Source organism: Dryas octopetala, chromosome 1 (assembly GCF_963921425.1).
Source record: "Dryas octopetala chromosome 1, drDryOcto1.1, whole genome shotgun sequence".
Taxonomy (NCBI): domain Eukaryota; kingdom Viridiplantae; phylum Streptophyta; class Magnoliopsida; order Rosales; family Rosaceae; genus Dryas; species Dryas octopetala.
Genome location: NC_141366.1, coordinates 17968862 through 17990510, shown reverse-complemented (window position 1 = coordinate 17990510; position 21649 = coordinate 17968862). Strand labels below are relative to the sequence as shown.

General features: G+C 37.6%; 2 protein-coding genes and 1 pseudogene across 2 annotated transcripts; all 3 read right to left on the bottom strand.

Moving 5' to 3' along the window:
* Nucleotides 1–4199: 4199 nt before the first annotated feature.
* Nucleotides 4200–8313, bottom strand: LOC147298750 (uncharacterized). The gene is made up of 6 exons (XM_086244740.1): nt 7745–8313; nt 6972–7166; nt 6616–6855; nt 5874–6091; nt 5188–5442; nt 4200–4728 (listed from the first exon to the last, which is right to left on the bottom strand). Exons 1-6 carry the CDS (start codon nt 8142–8144, stop codon nt 4492–4494), a joined length of 1545 nt encoding a protein of 514 aa, XP_086100866.1. The 5' UTR covers nt 8145–8313; the 3' UTR covers nt 4200–4491.
* Nucleotides 8314–11254: 2941 nt separating this feature from the next.
* Nucleotides 11255–14792, bottom strand: LOC147298749 (E3 ubiquitin-protein ligase RSL1-like). Its single transcript, XM_086252869.1, has 3 exons — nt 13938–14792; nt 12271–13037; nt 11255–11695 (listed from the first exon to the last, which is right to left on the bottom strand). Exons 1-3 carry the CDS (start codon nt 14688–14690, stop codon nt 11461–11463), a joined length of 1755 nt encoding a protein of 584 aa, XP_086108995.1. The 5' UTR covers nt 14691–14792; the 3' UTR covers nt 11255–11460.
* A 676-nt stretch (nt 14793–15468) lies between these two features.
* LOC147298748 (E3 ubiquitin-protein ligase RSL1-like) lies at nt 15469–18799 on the bottom strand (annotated as a pseudogene).
* Between the last annotated feature and the right edge of the window lie 2850 nt (nt 18800–21649).

Genomic DNA, 21649 nt, shown 5'->3' with positions numbered 1-21649 from the left:
CCCTATCTACTGGATCGGTTCGGTCAGGAATCCCGTGTCCGATCCAATCACACATGGGCTTCATGTATACGCATAAGAACATGTGTTCGGGTCGGCTCGGCTCCCCGCCGCCATTCCAAGGAAGATCACGTTGGGATGAACCGCCGCACTTAAATGCACCTGACAAAGGTCTTCTGACAAAAGAGACAATCCAGCCTACATTCATGACTACTGAGGCAGTTCACCTGAATCTTCCATACTTGCATTCAATGCAGCATTGAATGCAAAGGAGGTGGGTAGCTGTGCATGCCACTGTTCACGACCGAACGCGTGAATCTTTCTCAACCAGCCAGTCACATGCAGGTAACTTACTCATCACAATCTCCTTTGCCTATATATACCAACTCATATGTGCAAAATGGACATCGATCTAGCTATCAACTTTTCACCAGACAAACACTTACAAAAAAGCCTTCACTCATCCAAGAGCATACCCAACTTGCTGGGAATAAGCCCAGAACATTTGCCTTGTTCTTCCTATTCTCCCAAGTTCATCCTTTGCTCTTTCTCACCTACCATCAAATACACCATCACTGACTTCATCATCGGAGCGTGTTTGGCTGGTACCACACCAGTCCATCTCCTCTGATCTTATTTCTCTTACAGGAAGATCTCACATCATCATCCAGCAAGACTTCGGATCAGCCAGGTCACCATCTCTAAGTTGTTGCATCTCTCTTACGGAAATTTGCATCAACACTCATCTCTCTCTATCTCTCTCTCTTTCTCTCTAAAACCAAATCTTAAAAAAAAAACAATCGAAAACCCAGATTTAGGTTTTTCTCTAAATGGGTTGAGAGTGAAAGGGAGAGAGACAGAGACAAAGATAGAGAAAGAGAGACAAAGATAAGATGTCGGTGGGGGATGTGAAGGATGGTGGTGGGCACCGACCAACGACCCATCATCTTCTCTCCTAACCCAAATTTGAAAAAAAAAAAAAATTGAAAACTCAGATATGGTGAAAATGTGCTATAGCTAAATCTGGTTGACTTTTTTGTCATCACATAGTCGAATTTATGGTAGCCAGATGGTAGAATGTGCTATAACAAGATCTGGTTGAAATTTTGGTCGCCACATGGTCGAATTTGTGGTCGCCACATGGTGGAATATGCTATAGCCATGTGACAACCAATAATTCAATCATGTGTAATGTGGCGACCAAAAATTCAACCAAATATGGGTTTTTTTAAGGAAAACTCAGTTAAAGAAAAACCCATTTTGTGGGTTTTGCTAGGTGACGTGGGTTTTTTTTCATTAGATTTTGCTGGGTTTGCTGCATCTGCTAGGTTTGTTGGATCTACTGTGTTTGTTGCATCTGCTGGGTTTACTGCAGCGATGGAGGATGGGGGCACCAACAGATGGGACGACGAGTGGCGCGGCGACGATAGGACAGTGGTTGGCTGGGGAGGAAGGAAGGGAGAGAGAGAGAGAGAGAGAGAGAGAGATTGGTTGGCTGGGGAGGAAAGAAAGAAGGAAGGAAGGGAGGGGCAGTGATTGGCAAGGGAAGAGAAAGAAAAAAAAATTACAATTAAAAAAAGGGTTTTATATGAAGGGTATTTTTGACATTTCAAATGCAAAAAGGTCATAAAAGTTATATTTTGGGCTGTGGAGTCAAAATAGTTTATAAGGTATTAAAATGGTATATTGAATAAAATTACTCAAATTCTTTCATATGAATGTAGCGATGGTTTAATCAAATATCATCTTAGTGTATCAAATAAAACAAAAATTCTACAATACAGTCGCCATATGGTATGTGGACGTTTTCTTATCCTTAAGTGTTGATAGATTCATTTTTTTATTATCAGGATACAAATTTGTTCACCATTAAATGTATTTGCTATCATACAAAAACCAAATGAAATGCTAGCCTAATTTTCTTAGGCTACATTTTAGCTAGGCACCCTCCACTTACACACATGCATAGATGAAAATATTCACGATATTACTGATATATCTAACGAGATATCTACAATTTCAATCATCGATATTTAAATGGGTTGTATTGATATTTCTTCGATATCAATATATGACGGTAGAATATTGGTATATGACATATATGTCAGTAAAATATTGGTATAGATCTGCAAAATTAAATAGGGTTTAGGGTTTAGTTGAGCAAAAAACAGTTTTTGCTGTGCTGCGAGAATAATCTGCTGTGAAGTAACTTAGTTGAGCGTTTAATAAATTTTGTTTTTAAAAGTGCTGTGAATATAAAAAAACAGAGTCTGACTATTTGGAAAGTTTCAATATAAATTATTTTAATTGTACATAATAACTAAAATGGACATAATTAATGCTGAAACTGTATTTTAAAATCATTTGTATGATAACAAATACTTTAGTTTGCATTATTTATACTTTTATTTTAGAAAAGAAATATAAAAATCACTTGGGAAATAAAGATCGACCATTATATAAATATATAAAAATATATATTTGGGCTTGTGGTCTTGTAAATTTGTAATTATCTTTCTCAAACAGCCACCCATCCCAATTATATCATTAAAGCCAAAGGGTATGCAGATAATATTAGCACAAGTGCACAACCAAAATAAACTCAAATTTACATACACCTATAGATCATATATGCAATTATGCACCACCAAAGCTATCTGCATATAATTAAATTCAATCTCGACTGCTGAGTGCTAAGCCTGCTATTGGGTCCATTTCTTATACTGCAAATGCACAGTCTAATCTTTTTCTTATTCCTTCACTCTCTCAGCCACACCAATGATCACCACCAAACCTCAAAAACTCCACAAACTCCTTGAAACATCCACCCCAGCATAGACATATCGGTTAGAGCCATGGTTGCAACCATAGCAAACCAGACAATAAACAGCAGGGGCGGATCCACCTCAGTGTAGATAATTAAAAATTTCTACCCAAATTAAATTTGCTAGATTTTAAGAAGTATTGGATCCTCCAATGAGTATTAAACAGCTCCACAGGAGTGCAAATGCAAATCAGAAACCAATTTCAGAGGAGTATCCATCTTTTGTGGATCACTTACTTGCAATAAGAACCCAATTTTACAAACCAAAAAAATCCCATTTTGGACCTTTAAACTGAAATCGGAGAACTTAAGCCTATTCTTAATTCTGACCACCATGTTGTAGCTTAAGGATATATGCACCTCTTTGTTTTCATGTTCAACGGAGAAGATGGACGGCTGGAAGAGAGAATGGTTGGTTGGGTGACGGTGGGTTAGGGAAAGATGACTGGATGAAAGAATGTTCTATTAACAAGAGGACAAAAGAGTGTCAATATGAAAATTATTGAAGGGTATTGTTGGTATTCAGAAAGTTTCATTAAAGTCTCTGCATGCTTTCCCTGACAGCAGATTTGAGAAGCTACCTCTTGCCCGCTTCTCTAATTCGCTGTGAGAGACCCTCCGCTTCTATTCAAAGTCGTTTTCCGTAAGTTTACCAAACATAAAAATCATCAATTTTTTTTTTTTTAAAAGCACTTTATAATCCTGGACATCAGCCCCAAACGGGGTCTAAAACTCATCCCCTAACCCTAATTTATCATTTATCAACAATTAATTAAGAAAAGAATAAAACTTAACTCAACTTTATTTTCATATAAATCGATAAATGTATAAATTTGAGTAACGATATTTAATGAATTTTCGATATATTCATCCGTACATACATGCCATATGGTTCTCATAGGAAAAGAAAAAATATGACACAAGGTCTAAGTTTTTTAATTTAATTAAAATAAGGTTTATTTTTTAATAAATTAAAACATATTTATAACCTATTTAGCTTGCCATTCAAAAATTAGAGTACAATCTTAAAATTTGAAAAACTTGTTTCACTTAAATTTTAAAAGCTATTTTTTGTAGCAAACTTTTTTTCTTCAAGAGAGATTCTTTAATTTTATGTTTAATCGTAAATGGGGGGTTTTTGAGTAATTTTCTCGTTATTGTTTTTAGAAACTCTTTTTTTTTTTTTTGTTACCACGTTTTTAGAAACTATCTTATCAAACGACAGTTTCGTTTGGGCCTGGTTGGTGTCTTTATTTCTCTGTTTGGTCTGTCCTAGTTGTTATGGCCTTTTATCTCCTCACTGAGAAATAATGTTGGTATGATTGGGAATGGACAAGCAAGAAAGGAATAATATTAAAAAAGTTTGGTGATAATCGAATGAAAAATTTAGTAACAAATTGAAAATCAGAGTAATTTGATTTCTATGTATATTCTTGTTCTGGCCAACACTTCACCAAAAGTTTTAAAACATACCCCACCTGGGAATCCCTAGGACAGCCCAAAACTTTTAAACATGAGAGCTAACTTTTTCTTTCTCTTCTTTTCCTTTTCATTTTTAAACTCTACAAGTAACATAGCAACCTATGATATATACATTGTACCTCTCAGAAGTAAACTATAAAGATCATGTTTCAGCCTGTGCTAGAACCAGAATCACCTAGGGTTACCTCTTAATCTTCCTGTTCTTCAGTATTACCTTGCAGTGGACTTGAATCTACTTCTATGGTAATGTTGAGTGGTCCTTGTGGTGTTCCGAAAAGTGTAGTGAATATCTGTCTATGGCATTCATCACAAAAGTAGATATAGGTGAAATGGCCCTCATATGGAAGCTTATGTACTGCAGCTCCTGGTAAAATCCGGTGCACAAAATCAGTCATTGATGGTGGGACCACCCTATCATCCATCCCCTGTCAAACATTAGAGGAAAATGGTCTTAATTAATATTGGTTTAACAGTCAACTGGTACCTCCTGAAAAGAAATAATATTGAATATCCCAAGCTCTGTATAATTTGGCTGAATCCATTTACTGGCTTAAGATTCATTGGGGTTACAACAAAACAATTATCACCAGCAATCTGTTATGTATTATGGTACACAACTATACATTACTTTCTGAACTTTAGTCAATCTTACATTCTTTCTAGCAGAAATATTTTTTGATGAACTTAGAAAAAGTGGTTATTTAAACATTTGATATCAGCATGAAGGAAAGCAACTCAATTAGAATTATCCTTGTCAAATGACTAATCTTGTTGATATCTTGTCAACATATAATCTCGTCTTCTAGAAAAATATTGCAAGTATCTTAGCAGTAAAGCTATTGATTAGCTGAAACAAACATGTATATGAGGGAGATGCTCCTCACCTGCCATATGTGTATTGGGCCAAGGAAGCCCATATATTCCTCCTGAGCTGCACGGAGCAAAGACTTAAGCCAATTGAGCATGCCTTTCCCTCGTTGTTTCTTCTGCAATTTGAGATCTGCAAGGCTGAAACCCCAATTTGACACCTGCAACACAGCTTCCTCCACAAAGGGTTTTGCACTTCCCTGCCTAATTGATTCTTCCAAATCCCTTTGCCAGAATTCTTCATAGATTGGGTCCTCTATTAAAGCTTTATCCTGAAGAATGTCAACAAAATTTTTTTAATGAGAATATATACAAGTAAAATAAGAGTCTCATTCTGGTCTTTCATTAATACAAATGTAAAACACAGAGAAATGGGAACCAAATTCCAGAATTAGAATGACATAGCAACCAACCTTTTAAAAACCTCACTATGCTTTACTTTCCAGGTCTAGCACTAGAATGATATTTTAAAAGAATTTGGACAGACAACTAAGATGATGCTTTGGTTCATTTTAGAATACTACAGTGTGACATGTGAGAGGTTCACCATGAAATTCTTTCTACAAATTATGAGAGACGATCTCCAAGATCAGATTCTGCGTTCATAAACATTGTTATGTCTAAGAGGAACTTATGCAGTGGTGTAATAATTGAAATTTTCTATGTGTCAATCCGTAAATGAAATGTTGATAATGATCCTCACCCTCTTTCCCAGTGACAATGACAGCCATTTATCAATCTGTCCATGCTTTCCAGATAAGAAGCTATGGTGATAGAAGTAAGAAAGAAATCTTGGAAAGCTCCTTGCCAAAAAGTACAGAAGTTTTCTTCTCCGCGTCCACTTCTCCCAGGTTTTGCGTCTCTCTTCCCGAGTCATGATTGAATCGTATGGATTAACCATTGGAGCAAACATGGCCGCACCTGCAAGTTAGATCACTATGAATCATGGCAAAATGTTTTCAGATAGAATACAGCAGAGATATTAATGTAATCCAAAAATATTTATTCATCTCAGTAAATGAGAGACATCAAATAGCTGTGAACAGAAGAATATTCTAAATTATCACAAATTCACAATATGTTGTAGAGCTTACCTACAAGCTTAATGAACATAAAATTGGTTTCATCAAAGACTTAATATCGATATAGAAATTAGTTATTTGCCATATCAGGCTATTACATGCTAATAATGTTGGTTCCAAAAATCTAGCAACACCTCACCCAGGTAAAAACAGAAATCTCCAGGCTATTTACTTCTCACATCAAAATCAGAAACTTCAGGCTGCATCACATAAGGTTATTACCACTCAAATTACAGTGATAGCTTAGAGTTCATGAGCATATCTTCAACCTCTTCTTTGCTGATCTTTTTGCCTTTTCAAACCTTTGTAGTACTACAAAAAAACACTCGCATGAAAAATATCATATAGAAGAAACATTGATACCTGCAAGCCTATCAGGAATGTATCTGAGTGCTGCCCAAGCATGCATGCTCCCGGTTGAGTATCCCACAACCCAAAACTTGTCATCTACACCAACAGCATTGGCTAAGAGCAACATATCGATTGATGAAGATTCGAGGTCCCTGTTGGGATGAGGATCACTCTCTCCAAAACCAGGAAGATCATATGTCAATAAGCGAACACCAAACTCTTCTAGCAGTGAAGCCTTGAGTCCCGGGATCCCTAATTTAAGAAAAAAAAAATGATAAAAAACTAAGAAAATGCATATGTGAATCAAAGAAAAAGGAAAGTGAAGCATATGCAGTATCTGTTTGCTTTCAACATCCAAAATAAAGGACCTGCAAGCCGGGATGAAAGGAACGAATGTGGAGCAATAATTGAAAATCTAGCCCTGTCAGCTGGAACTCCTTGCTCCTTGTATGCTATGTATCTACCATCCGGAAGCATTATGCGGGCAGCACTAGGAGGATGAATGTATACCTTCTTTATCTCTGGGGTGGGGGAAGTAGTATTTTCCGAATTCACAATCAATACTGAAAGTTAATAAATCCATGTCAGTAACATATTTATCAGGAAGCATTAACTAAGATCAATGAATCATCAGATTAACGGAAATACAGCTAGGGAATCCAAATTTGGATCCAAATTGATGTGGCAGTGTTTCATTCATTTTTTTCCCAATAAGTAAAATAGTGACAAGTATACTGCTACATTATTTGGATCCAAATTTGGTATACAAATTCAGATCTCTAGCATTATTCGATTAACTTATAGATAAAAGAACGCCGACAATTGAATAATAAAAATAGTGAAAAATACAATTTTGAAATCCTATTTTCCTTCATTTTCTCATCAACCAAACACAGCATAACGTTTAGAAGAAAAAAAAAAAAAACTGAACAAACACTTGAGTCAGATTTTTTTCCAGTGAAGTATTTTGAAGTCTCAAAATTCCAAATTAACTGAAAATCCCACTCCTAACAAGCATAACCAATCAAACAAAAATAAATAAGTAAAATCTATTTCTCCATCATTTTCTCAGCAACCAAACAAAGCACCGACACAACCACAAGAAAAACAAAATGAAAAAAACTTACTGACACACGCACACCTGCAAAAGCGAGAGCCGAGACGACCAAAATCACAGACCAAGCGTGAATCGGGTGCTTATCCTCAGGCAAATACTGGTTGAAGAAGCTCAATTTCCCGCGAAGCCTCGTCAGTCTCTTCCCGAAGTACGAGTCCCTGAGCTTCCCGAAGCTTCTGGAAAGGTACGAGTCGCGATTCCCTAGGCTCTGCCGCACTATATCCCTGCACCCTTTCCCAAACTCCACGGCCATCTCCCCCGCCGCCTTCGCGAACTCCCTCGCGTGGTCCCCGAAAGACTCCAGCTCCCTCGCATTGGGGGTCGGATCCCCTGCGACGCCGCTGTACGGTGGTCTCTCATCGCCGGGTCGACGTGGCATCTCCCGACCCGTATAGAACCCGGGTCCGGACTCCGAGTCTGACATACGCACAGCAGCAATTGAGCAGACCAAAAGAGGAAACAAATGGACGAATGGAAAACTGAGAGTGAGAGAGGGGTTTTGGTCACATTGAAGCAGAATATAAAAAATAAAAAAAAATGAAAAAGAAAAAGAAAAAAAACGGTTGAGAAATTGAGGTCCAGAAGGTTGACAAGGAAAGGGTCCAAAAAGGTGAGTGGGAAAAGAGTGGTGCCTTTTTGGTTTGTTGCAGAATTCCAGTTGCAGTGAGCTTTCATTTTTTTTCATTGTTTAATCTTTAATTAATTGTTTTTTATTGCGTTGGATCTGGTGGAGTGGGGGTCGGGTGGAGATGGACGGCGGGGATTTTGTCCACGTTGAGATGACGGTACGTCAGCGGTAGTAGTGGAAATGGCGGTTCTTGTTGCGTAGTAACTAGTAACGACCATCGTCTGCAATTTGTTGCCCGCATTCCCTCTCCTATTCGTCCTTGTTTCTTATTGTGCATGCGCCCGCCACGTCACCGAAGAGATTAAATAGTTTGGTTAATTTTACTCTACAGTCTACACTCATCAAATTAAATAGGACACATCCTAAAAAAAAAAAGTTTTAAACTTAAAACTCCTAATCTATACTTTTTTTTTGGCCACTAACTCCTAATATATACTTTATCCACTCAAAAAATCATACCAAGAATTTTAACTCACAAAATGATGTGGCGAGCGCTTGGAGCTTTACGCTAAGCGTTCGGAGCAGCATTGCAGTAGGACTTTTTTGCATTGTTAAAGTTTAACCTTACGAATACCTCTTAAAATATATTAAATTATGCTTAAATACATTTAAATAAGACTCAACAATCAAAAAATATTATTGACACAAAATAAAAGTTTCGGTTATCAATTGACACAAAGTGAAATTCATGTCCTAAATAAAGATCTGGGTATAGTTGAAGTCATTTAGTTAAAATTTTCTTTTTTTTTGTTTATTCAAAAGTTGTATATATATATATATAGGGAGCTTCAAGTATGGGATTTCACATTTAGTGTTAAATATGGGATGGGGCGGATGGGCCCACTCCATGTAATTTTTCAACAATCCGAACCGTCTATTTTCTAGACCTTTATTCATAAATCATCTTTACAAAAAACTAGCTAAATCGGAAATCATTTACCTATCTAATTTTGATCAAATAAATAAACGGTTTTATAAAAAATATTTGGTTCGCTTACTTATTTGATAAAAATTAGATAGGCAAATGATTTTTGATTTTGACTAATTTTTTGCAAAGATGATATTTGAATAGAGACCTAAAAAATAGACGTTCAAATCGTTGAAATACTGTATATAGTGAGCCCTATAAGGGATCTTATAAATAAAATTATTTATAGATCCCATATTAGAAAGGGCCTCTATATATATATAATCAACTGACTATTAGTCTTTTGATATTTTTTTTATGTAAATATCGGAGAAATCTCAAATTTAAATGCCTCTCTCTAAATTAAAAAAATAATGGTATATAATTGGTGGCGAGTAGCCTCAATGATTTTGGTGGTCCTGACTCTCCTAGTATCCTATATTACTATATAGTTGGTGAACACCACACTACCGCACGGCATCACAGGTTGGAAGAATCACACCTTCATCTACATGTCAATGACTCACTCCAACTCATCATATGGTTATATATTTCAATGCGTGAGTTGAGGTCCTTGAGGAGAAAGTCTGAGTTGGTGACTCCATCTATTTTTATAAATCCGTTTACCTATTTTGAGCCACACTGATATATAGAGAAACTTAACAACAAACAAGTAGCAAAACGCATAGAAACAAATTAAACATCGCATTCAGGCTTTCAGCTTCAGCCAAGCCAAAAATATAAAGTTGGACCGTGACACAACTAAGGTGTCCCTCATATATAAATTTCTCGACTTTATCCTCGGATATTTTTTGGGTTGTAAGTTTTTAACAAACTACATTAATTATTGTTAATATTATTGTTGTTGATAGAGAAAATAACAACTATACCTCAGTTTTGGAGTTTCTCCCAAATCGAACGAAATAGACCAACATTGCCCCTGTATTGTGAATTTGCACCTCATAATATGAATTTTGTTGCGTAATCTTTTGTCTAATGTTATATAAGATTATGTCACGTTTATGTTTATTACAGTTGCTTAAACGAGGTTAGACAAAAGACTCACATTACAACAAATTCATAATATAAGGGGCAATGTGAGTCGTTATTTTTAAAGACAGACCCCAAAGTTGAGGGGCATAAGTGTACTTTTCCCTTATTGCAAATATTTGTTCAAGTAGAACAATGCTTTAACATGAGGCATAGGTGGATGTTGTTTACTCAAAATAGAATCAGTGTGGGGCCTGGAGTGTGAACAAAGCTGTATGCCTGTATTGGCAAGCTTGTAGGCGATTGATAAGTCCCCGCAAACAGTGTACATAGAATTGAACATCATAATCAATAAAAAAACAAGAGCCTGCAAGCTCTTCTTCCATTCTATAGGAGATAGGAAGCATACATATCATTTGGCATCGCTGCAGGCTCCATTAACGTATATACAACTACTCTTTCATTGCATTATGGGACCCAAAGTTTAATAAGATAAGAGTTGCCAGCGAATACATATATATACATGTATATTACACCTACCAAATGTGAAGATATAAATGTACTTGTTCAAAGATCTTCACTCGAAAGACACATATGCTTCCATTCTCAGGAGCAAATTCTAGCTGAAAAGGGAAAATTTTCTATTGCATGCACTTATCATGTTTGGCTGGAGCCAATGCAGAGGTGTTTCCAAACAATTCTCAATAAGAGCTGTAACTTTTGTGAAATTACTAGAGAGGATGAATTTAAGCTTCATAGTTGGGCGTTGGGGGATAATGTTGTGGCTCTCCTAAAAGTCTAAAACTACTTGATGAAGAAAGAGGAGAGGGGCAAAATTATCCTTGAAAATAGGTCACGCGCATGCCACATAATGAATTTGAGAAAATTGATAGATCCACATCACAACATTTCCAAAGTTCAAAGGATATAAAATTAGGGAATAAGATGGCAAACAGAGTAAAGTTTCCCCAAAACTAAAAACTGAAATCAGAAAGTGTACTAGAAAGGGGAATGCAAAACCTCTGTGACATAAATAAACAAAAAAGCTGGGCAATATCAATATTTCGTCTCCACAGTTGGGTCCTTTAACACCCTTCCCAGTCCTCTTGCACCCACTTTTTTCCCATAACAAAGAAATCCAAAAAAAGCCAATCACAGAAGTTGACGGTATTATCCAAAAAACTCTTTATTTGTAATCTACAAGAGTCATGGTAATCAATATCGTCGTTGTGGCCATACTTGTGGTGGCTGTCCACGTATAACAGGCTGTACTTGTGGTGGCCGTCCACCTATAATGGGCTGTACTACTGGTGGCAGTCCACGTATAATGGGCTGTACTTGTTGTGGCTGTTCACGTATAATGTTACGCTCATCCCAAATTGGGCAGGTACATGAAGCTCTCTTGTTCTTCCATTCAGCCCCACAAGTATAGCAAAACTCATATCCACATCTACAAAGACAATGCAAGCATGAGACAAGCCACAATAGCAGCAGCATCCAGAGAAAAAAAGAAAAGAAAGTGAAACCTTTTATTTCCTTGAGTAAGAGAAGAAAAAAAGATGGTTTGCAATCAGTAAAGGCAATATGCACAATAGCATAACCAAGGAGAAGACGTTGGTGGAGGGACCAAAGTTATCTGAGGGGAACAATGTAAGGTCCTATCATGAGATCTGTTTATAGATCATTAGGATCTCATATGATGCTTGCTAACAAAACAAAAGCATAAATGAGAATATCAATGCATATATGCACAGATTGGCTATTTTGGTTGTTGGATGGTATTGTTGTTTTCTCACATAAGAACTCAGAGGAACTTGTGTCCCAACAGTTTAGTCATTACCACTCTTTTATTCAAGTTGCTACCAGTTAGATCATCTTGATTTCACGAGGGTATATTATTTATGTCTTTTGCTTATTTCATTCTTCTCTAATAAAATTGGTAATCGTATCTAAAGATGACAAAAACAACATAACAACAACCAAAAGATAAGTCAAATGGGAGGGGAGGGGAGGAGGGTAAAGCACCTGCAAGTTATGTGGTAACAACCTTCTGCAAGTTCAACCATATGGCTGCACTTCACACACTGGCGCCAGAGGTTCTTTTTAGCCAGAGAAGTCAGCAATTGATCTTCTGCTAGGGGATGGGGATGTGATCTTTTGTAATCATAGCAGGCTATATTGAAGTGCCAAGGAACCTTGCAATTGATACAAAAATAGTAATGACATTTCATGCATTTCCTGGCTCCGGACTGTTCAGCACCAACAAAACAAGTGTTGGTATATTCTAAGACCTCCTTTTTGCACATTAATGCAGAACACCTGGGATTTGGGCAATAAACTTTCTCCGTGGTAGGAATAGAAGATTCCTTGATTCGTTGGCTCATAACCTCAACTAGCTTAGGTGCCAAGAATTTTGCACAACTATCAATATTCACCTCAGATTTACAACCTTCATGAGGGCACTGTGCCACCATCCCATTAAGCAACTTTACTTCTACATGCTGTTTCATACAAGAAAAGCAATACCTGTGCAGACAACCATCAATTGAAAACATTTGAGCAACATCAGTTTCTTCAAAGCATATTAAACAAGTCTCCTTCAAACTCTTGCCATTTTCGGCAGACCAGGTGATCTGAGAAACTATAGCAGCTCTTGCAAATTCAAATGCAAACTTAATGTCAGTACGTGCCACAAGAGAAGGTCTGCAATGTTCAAATCTTCTTTGCAGAAGAGCCACTTGATTGACTAATGTTGCAATCTTGCTGTTTCCAGGAACAACCCTGTTTGTAACCTATATTTATAAAATTTCAATCATCTATTTCAGTGGCACAAAACAAAATTATATGTTACACTAAGCACGTTTTATTCTATAAACATGAAGTAAACAAATAATGAGCATAACAAAGACAAGAATTATACTATCAATTTCCTTGTACACAATCAACAAAATTTGACAGAATACATCACTAAGAAAAATTAACAAATTTCTTACAGCAGCAAAATGGTATACCCGCATGACTGCATCATTGCTGAAGGTCAAATTTGAAGAAATTTGAAATTCTAACATATTAATACTAATAACTGGCTGTCACATGTGAAGCAAACTCAGAAAATGTTTAACACAGCAATTTGAAAGCTGGGGATGGGTTTATTAAGATAACTGTTAATTCTCCCAAATTAAATGACATTGACTTGTTACCTTGCAGTCCAACCAATTAACCCAACCCAACCACTGAGCCAAAAACCAACACAGCAAACCAATTAGGATGTGTAGGTTCAATAACTATGGTCTAAGACTAGAATTTTCCAAGTTATGTCCAATTCAATTCCCTTTGTGACACTTCTCATAATTGTCAAGTTTGTCCTCTTCAATCTCCCACATGTAGTAAGCCACATTATTTCTATTCTATTTCCAACCTACCCATACCCACAGTTTTCTTCCCATGGCTAAGCAAATACCCAACAGTCCATACAACCAAATATTGCACCAAACAACACACCAGTCAACACAACCATCATCAACAAGACATCCCAAAAAAAAAAAAAAAAACAAAGTAAAAAGAGAAAAAAAAAAAACAACATTCAAAATACAATCATCTGAATTGGTGGACATTAAAAGACAAAAATATAACAATTCACTAGCAAGAAAATAAGATAATAAATAACAATATCGACAAAAGCAAAAGCTCACATATTGGTAAAGCATGTAGTCATCGCAGAAAAAGGTGACAGTTTTCAAGTCCAGAATGAGAGCATTGTTAAGCCCTTCAATGAGAGCCTCAAGCTCCGCAGCCAGATTGCTGAGCACCACACCATCAACCAACGCTTCCAGATTCTTCTGGGCCTCGAATAGCAGATTGTCTCTCGGGTCACAAATCGCAACCCCGGTCCCACCCACCACAACCTTTACATCCCTAACCATCTCCTCGCTCACAATGCCCTTACAATACAATCTCAAACACTCAGTCTCGGCGGCCACCGCAACTTTCGATGACGATGACGATGACGACGAACCGTCCGTACTGTACGGCCTCTCGTAGTTATCGCCGTGCTTGAGCCAGTAGTCCTCGGGGGCGTCGCGGACGTCGGCCGCGAACTTCTGGTCGTGAATCCGACGGTCCAGCTCCTCCTTAGCTCTCCTCATCTCCAAAACGCTGCGTTCGTGGTCCGCGTACTCCTGCGCGAATCGCTCCACGTCCTCGAGCATGAGCGCGGTGGCCAGGTCCAATACGGCGTCGTTTTGGTCGTGATGCTGCGGCAGCGGCGGAGACGGAGAGTGAGAGCTCGAGGGGTTTAGAGCGAGGGAGGCGGACATGGCTTCTTGCATTTGGAGGTCGAAGGCCATGTCGAGGTCGGAGCCTAGGGTTTTGGCGGTCATGAGCTCTCTGCGTTGCTCGGAGAGAATGGTGTGGAGGTCGTCGTCTGCGTCCGTACGGTCAACCATGGTTCGTCTCTCACTCTGGAGTCTGGAGGGGTCAGTGAGAGTCGAGTAGCATGTAGATGGTGGTTTTCTGAGACTGAGACCGACAAGAAGGAGAAAAGAGTAATTTCGTTTGTTTGATCAGCGGAAAATGGAAATGAATGAATAACTTCCTAGAGAAGGAAGAAAAACAAACCAAAGGGAAGTCCGTCGGATTTTGCCACGTGTCCTTTTAATCCACAACTAGAGAAATCACATTTTTTAACCTTCATGGACTGATCATGATGGCACTAAAAAAGACTCATCATATTTGACCAAAAAAAAAAGACTCATCACATTATACTTTTAAATTGATTATGGTTTGTTATACCTTTATTTAGACTAGCCTGAATTATGAAAAGATTATGATAACAAAGAGTAGGAATCTTCCTTTTAATGCTATCAAAAAGAGTTCTTTGACTAGTTTTGACTCTGACCATGGGTCATCAAACAATATTTTTGCAAGACGAGATGAAAAAACAATGAAAATTAACTTAGGATTGACTTCTTATGTTAGTGAATAAAATTCAAATGATTAGTAAATAGGAATCAATCAGTTAATTTTGAGGGTTTTCCATCAATGCATTACCGCAATCCATCAACTCTTCACGCTAATATATTGGCGTTTCATATCAATTCATTATTGAAACAATGGCAATTGTATCTACATTATATTCAAACTAAAAACACTAGAAAACAGAAAAGATAATAAATCCAATCCACACTCCTGATCCTCATCCTTCTCCTTCTCCTCCTCATCCTCCTACTCCTCAACATCTTCACCATCACCATCACCATCATTATCTTCTTCCTCAAAATCGAAAAGTATGCATGAACATCCTGGCATTTTGTCTTTCCACTCAGCTCCACAAAGACAGCAAAACTCACGCCCATGTCTGCAAAAGCAATAAAAGCTTGAGAATGGGTACCAAGATGACATAACAGTTGTTATACTTGTATATGAGTTCAATTATTATAATGTAAGTTTTTCACACTGTCATGTTCTCCTTCATAATTAAGAGATGGAAAAACCAGGTGAGCAAGCAGTTGAAAACCAAAACAAAGAGACATCATTTTGATACTTTGCACAAACATATAATTTATAAACATAAATGTCACTAAATATTATCCAGCAAGAAAATTTGAGGGATGTAAGACTCTTTGGAGAGGGAATGTTACCGAAATTCATAATCCGAGTCCCTATAAAAACCCTCTCCCTCATCTTCTTCATCTTCATCATGCCAAATATGACCCTCATCCAATACTACGAATGCACATGTTGGCTTTTTGCACTCAGCTCCACATTTATAGCAAAACTCATACCCACATCTGCAAAAGAAATAAAAGCAACATTAGAATGGGTGCTAAGATGACAAAGATACAATTACTTGGAAACTTGACCAACAACTTTCAATTACGATATCACAATACTGATAAAAATCCAGATTCACAAACAATGATGCCACACAATCTAAAATTACTTGGGCAACAAATCACTACATGTTAATAACCATGCCATTTACAAAAATATGGACTAATTCCTTTCAAGTTAGGACATCAGCCCCCCAAAGATTAAGGTAAATTGTAAATTTGTAATCTTTTAAAAAAATCTTCTTCCCCCACAGATTTTTTACAAAAATACTTTTTAAAAACTTACTATAAGAGGGGTCAACTCGAAAATATGGGAACTAAATACCTGCAAGTCATGTGGAAGCAACCTTCAGCAAGTTCAATCATATGGTTGCACTTCACACACTGGCACAACAGCTTCCTTGGGGCAAGAAACTTTAGCTTTGTATCTTCTTCTTGGGGATAAGGATTCAACCTTTGTAGTCAGAGCATGTCATATTTATGTGCCACGGGACTTGACAATTGATGCAAAAAAGGAAGTGACATTTCATGCATCTCCTAACTCCTTCCACACTCCTCAAGGTTTCATTAGCATACTCAGAGCTCACTTTGTGTCATTAAAGCAGAGCACCTTGGATATGGGCAATAGACTCTCTCTGTTGCAGGAATTGAAGCTTCCTTTATGCGTTGGCGCATAGTCTCCATGTGTTTAGGTGTCAAGAATTTTGCACAACTGTCAACACTAAGCTTAGACTTACAGCCTTCATGAGGGAATCTAGGAACCATCACATTCACATGAAGCAACTTCTCCTCCACATGCCGCTTCATACAAGAAAAGCAATACCGGTGCAGGCAGCCATCAACAGAAAATATCTGACTAACATCAGTATCTTCCAAACAACTCACTACAAGTCTCAATCACATGTTTGCAAGTGGTAGACTGTGCAGGCTTTTTGGTCTGAGACTGAGACAATATTGCATCTCTTGCAAGTTTAAATGCAAACTTAATATCGTATTGGGGCACAAGTCTCAGGTTACGTTTTGTAAATTTCCTCTGAAGGCTCTTAACCTGATTGACAAGAGTTGCTATCTTCCGCTGCTTTCCAGGCCATCTCCCATCAGTTTCTGCAGGCCAGGTCATGATCTGAGAAACAATAGCATCTCTTGCAAATTCAAATGCAAACTTAATGTCACTACGTGCCACAAGAGAAGGGATGCAATGTTCGAATTTTCTTTGGAGAAGAGAAACTTGATTGACTAATGTTGCAATTTTGCTGTTTCCAGGAACAACCCTGTTTGTAACCTGTATTTGTAAAAAGTCAATCATATCCATGGCACCAAAAAAATATTTCTATTACACTGAGAATTCTATGAATACCAATGGCACCAAAAAAGTCAATCATATGTCAATCATCATATCATTGCAGAAAGTGAAATTTGAAATTCTAACATATATATTGATACTAATAATTGGCTTTGTCACACATGTGAAGCAAAATCAACAAATGTTTAAGACAGCAATTTGAAAGCTGGGGATAAGTTTATTAAGATTACTGTTAATTCTCCCAAATTTCAAGTTGTTTGGTGATGGTCCTGTTGGACCTTGCAGCTTCTGCAGAAAGCTAAGTTAACAAACTCCAAAACAATGTCTCAAATTAAATGACATAGACTAATTACCCTGCAACTGCAGTTCAACCAATTAACCCAACCCAACCACTGAACCAAAAACCAACAAAACAAACTAATTAGATTGATGTCTAGGTTCATTAATTGTGGTCTAAGTTATGTCCCATTTAATCCCTTTGGCACACTTCTCATAACTGTCCAAGTTCGTCCTCTTTAATCTCCCATAATGTTTTCCCTACCAAACCCACATGTAGTAAACCACATTATTCCTATCCAACTTACAAACCTACCAATACCCACAGTTTTCTTCCCAATGGCTAAGCAAATACCCAATAGTTCATACAACCAAAGATTGCACAAAAAAAGGCACATCATCAACATAAGCACAAAATTACCCACAAGACTTCCCAAAACAAGATAAAACTAGAACTAAAACTAAAGAGAAGAAAAAAAGCAGTAAGATACAAATTATGCAATCAAATGAATTAATGGGCATTAAGAAAAAAAGATATCAATTCAATAGCGAGAAAACAAGATAACAAACGCGATGAATTGTAGTGCAAAAACTAACATATTGGTAAACATTGTAGTCATCGCAGAAAAAGGTGACAGCTTTCAAGTCCAAACTGAGAGCTGTATGAAGCCCTTCAATGAGAGCCTCAAGCTCCGCAGCTTCATTGCTCAGCACCACACCATCAACAACCGCCTCCAGATTCTTCCTCACCTCGAATATCAGATTGTCTCTCGGGTCACAGATCGCAACCCCACCCCCACCCACCACCACCATCATATCCCTCCTCACCATCTCCTCGCGCACAATGCCCCTTGCAATACAATCTCAAACACTCAGTCTCGGCCACCACAGGTTTTGACGATGACGACCAAGACGACCTGTATAACGTGGGCCATAGCGTGGCGAGCGACAGCGGCGGCTGCAGCTGCGGAGGAGAGTGAGAGGTCGAGGGGTTTAGAGCGAGGGAGGCGGTCATGGCTTCCTGCATTTGGAGGTTGAAGGCCATGTCGAGGTCGGAGTCTAGGGTTTCGGCCGCCATGAGCTGTCTGCGGAACTCGGAGAGAATGGTGTGGAGGTCGTCGTCTGCGTCCGTACGGTCACGCATGATCAGTCTCTCACTCACTCTGAAAGGGTCAGTGAGAGTAGAACAGCATGTAAAGAGCATGCTTGGTCCTTTTCTGAGACTGAAAGCGAGAGGAAGGAGTAAAGAGTAATTTTGATGGTTTGATCAGCTGATATGAAATGAATAGCTTGCCAGAATAAAACTATTTGCAACATTGACCATGCGTGGTGTATCATCTTTCATAAGAGAGCCTCACCCATGTGAAACTATTTGGACCGATTGACCATATGGGGCACCATATCTCTTATAGAGGTCGAACCCACCCATCTGGGTCTCAGGATGATACATCATATAACAATTGAAATGATCCTAAAATGTAACAATACTCGCCAAGAATCGATGAAGGTGTTGGTAATTGAGAGCCCGTTGGATTTTGCCATTTTGGATACCACATGTACCATCTCGATGGATATCACCTCTATTAAAGCAATCATACATCTAAAATGTAGTCGTTCAAATATTCTCATTATGGTTTATAGTAAATAAGAATCTTCAAGAACAAATTAATGTATCAAAATATACCACTTATCATTAATTTATTTCCACTCTACTATATAGTTTCATGATCTAAAGATTCTAAACTATGGGTCTTTAGATCTCACCCTAAAAGTTGTTTTTGTAAAAACTTAATGAAATTAGAATAATTAATCGTCTAATTGTGATAAAGGAAATGGGAGATTACAATATTTAAAATTTTAACATCATCAAGATAATAATCAAATGATTAAGCTTAACTTATTTGTTTTGTAAAGATATTGATTTTTAAGTGAGACATGAAAAATGGAAGATTGTAGGTTCCTCACTCTAGTTGATACTTAGGGATTGATAGTTGAGAATTTGAGATTCTCTATAAACTAAAATTTAATCTTTGTAATTTTGGCTGCGCACCTAGAAATTAGTTTGAATTATTCTAATAATATAAAAAGTAAAAGGTTAATTACAATTATATATCTCAATTATACATCACTTTTCAACTTAATACCTTGAGTTCAAAAACTTTTATTCGGATACATCAACTTCAATATATCGTCAATTTAGTACCTCCGTTAGTTTGACTATTTAAAAGGCCGTTATCTACATACGTAGCGCTGACGTGGCACACACGAACCTCACTATTAAATATTAACTTGACATTTAAAAATAGGCACGTAAACCAAAAATAAAAAAAAATTAATAAAGCTTTGAAAATGATATAAAATATTAAAAAATAATTGAATTAAAAAAAACAAAAAAAAAGCCCAGAAAGTCAGAAACCCAGCATCCCCACCGCCTCCCCAGCATAGCCACCCAACCTACCCACCTCTCTCCCTCACTCCGGCCACCGGCTGAGAATCCCTCCCTGGCCGCCGCTACCACGTCCAAGATCGCCCTCCCGAAGCACACCTACTGTATCCCTTTGGGGTTTCTAGTTGCCATGGATTTCCACAGCCTCACAAGAAATGAGCTCCAGACTCTTTGCAAGAAGAACAACATCCCAGCTAACACCACTAATGTCCTCATGGCTGATTCTCTCAAGCTCTTGAATATGTAATTTGTCCTTTTCCCTTTCATATCCATTTGATATTTTATCATTATATGCTCAGATTGACTTGTCCAAAAGTTTCGGAAAATAAAACTAATATTAGAAATCTGCAAAAGCACTATATGCTCAGATTGAGATGTTCCTCGAATTTGTTGTAATCTATCCTAAAGCCATGTAATGTTTTTCAGCTGAATCCAAAAATTTATGAGATAAATAAAATAGTTGAATCGTCCATAATCCTATTCTGTTTGGTTGTTAAGAATCCAAAGAGTTTATCAATATATACGCTTTTATCTTATTTACTCGTCAGGAGACAACATCTTAATATTTCCTTCCATTTTTCGTGCACTTTCTCAGCAGCCAAACAAAATTCCCCCTTTTCCTCTTGTTCTTGTTTTGTAATATGATATTGTTGTAAATTAATGTGTCAGGTCGAAGAACTTGAAGAGAACTTGAATCAATCTCGAGAGAAAGCCATGAACGGATCTCAAAGTGTCCCTCGCACTGCCTCCAGAACTGCAGCTCGAAGAAAGCCAATCAAAGAACCAGAAAGCTCACAAACACTGGCTCATAGTCGGCGCGGGGAGGAGGAGGGAGGGAAGAAAGCCAATCAAAGAACTGCTGCCCCTGCCAACAACAACCCTTGCCATTTCCAGCAACCCCACCCACCCACGCGGAGCAGCTTGCCGTCGTCGTCGAGGCAGAGGATGTGGTGGGATTGTTTGGCGAGGAATTCCTTGGATTTCGTGAGGCGAGGTTGCCGACTCGGGGGAGGGAGGAGAGTTTCTGGGTTCCGAGCTTCTTTCTGGCTGTGCAGGGGAGGCGGTGGGGATGCTGGATTCTGACTTTCTAGGCTTTTTTTTTTTTTTATCCAATTATTTTTTAATATTTTATATCATTTTTAAAATTTTATTAATTTTTTATTATTTTTGATTTACGTGGCTATTTTCAAATGCCAAGTCAATATTTAATGATAGAATTCACATGTGTCACGTCAGCCATATATGCATATAAAGGTCTATCTAACCGTCAGACTAACAGAGATACTATGTTAACGATATATTGAAATTAATCTATTCTAATGAAAGTTTTTGAATCATGAAAAGTAGTATATAATTATAATTAACTCAAAAACAAATTATATTACTCTTTCAAGTATATATTTATTTGTCATCATCTCCATCAAGGAGTAAAATTTCGAAATTTTCGTCGAAAATTTCGTTTTTTAAGGGTATGGAAATTTTAACACTATACCAAATTAATTTCGAAAAATTTCGCCGAAATTTCGTCGAAATTTTCCGAAATCCTCG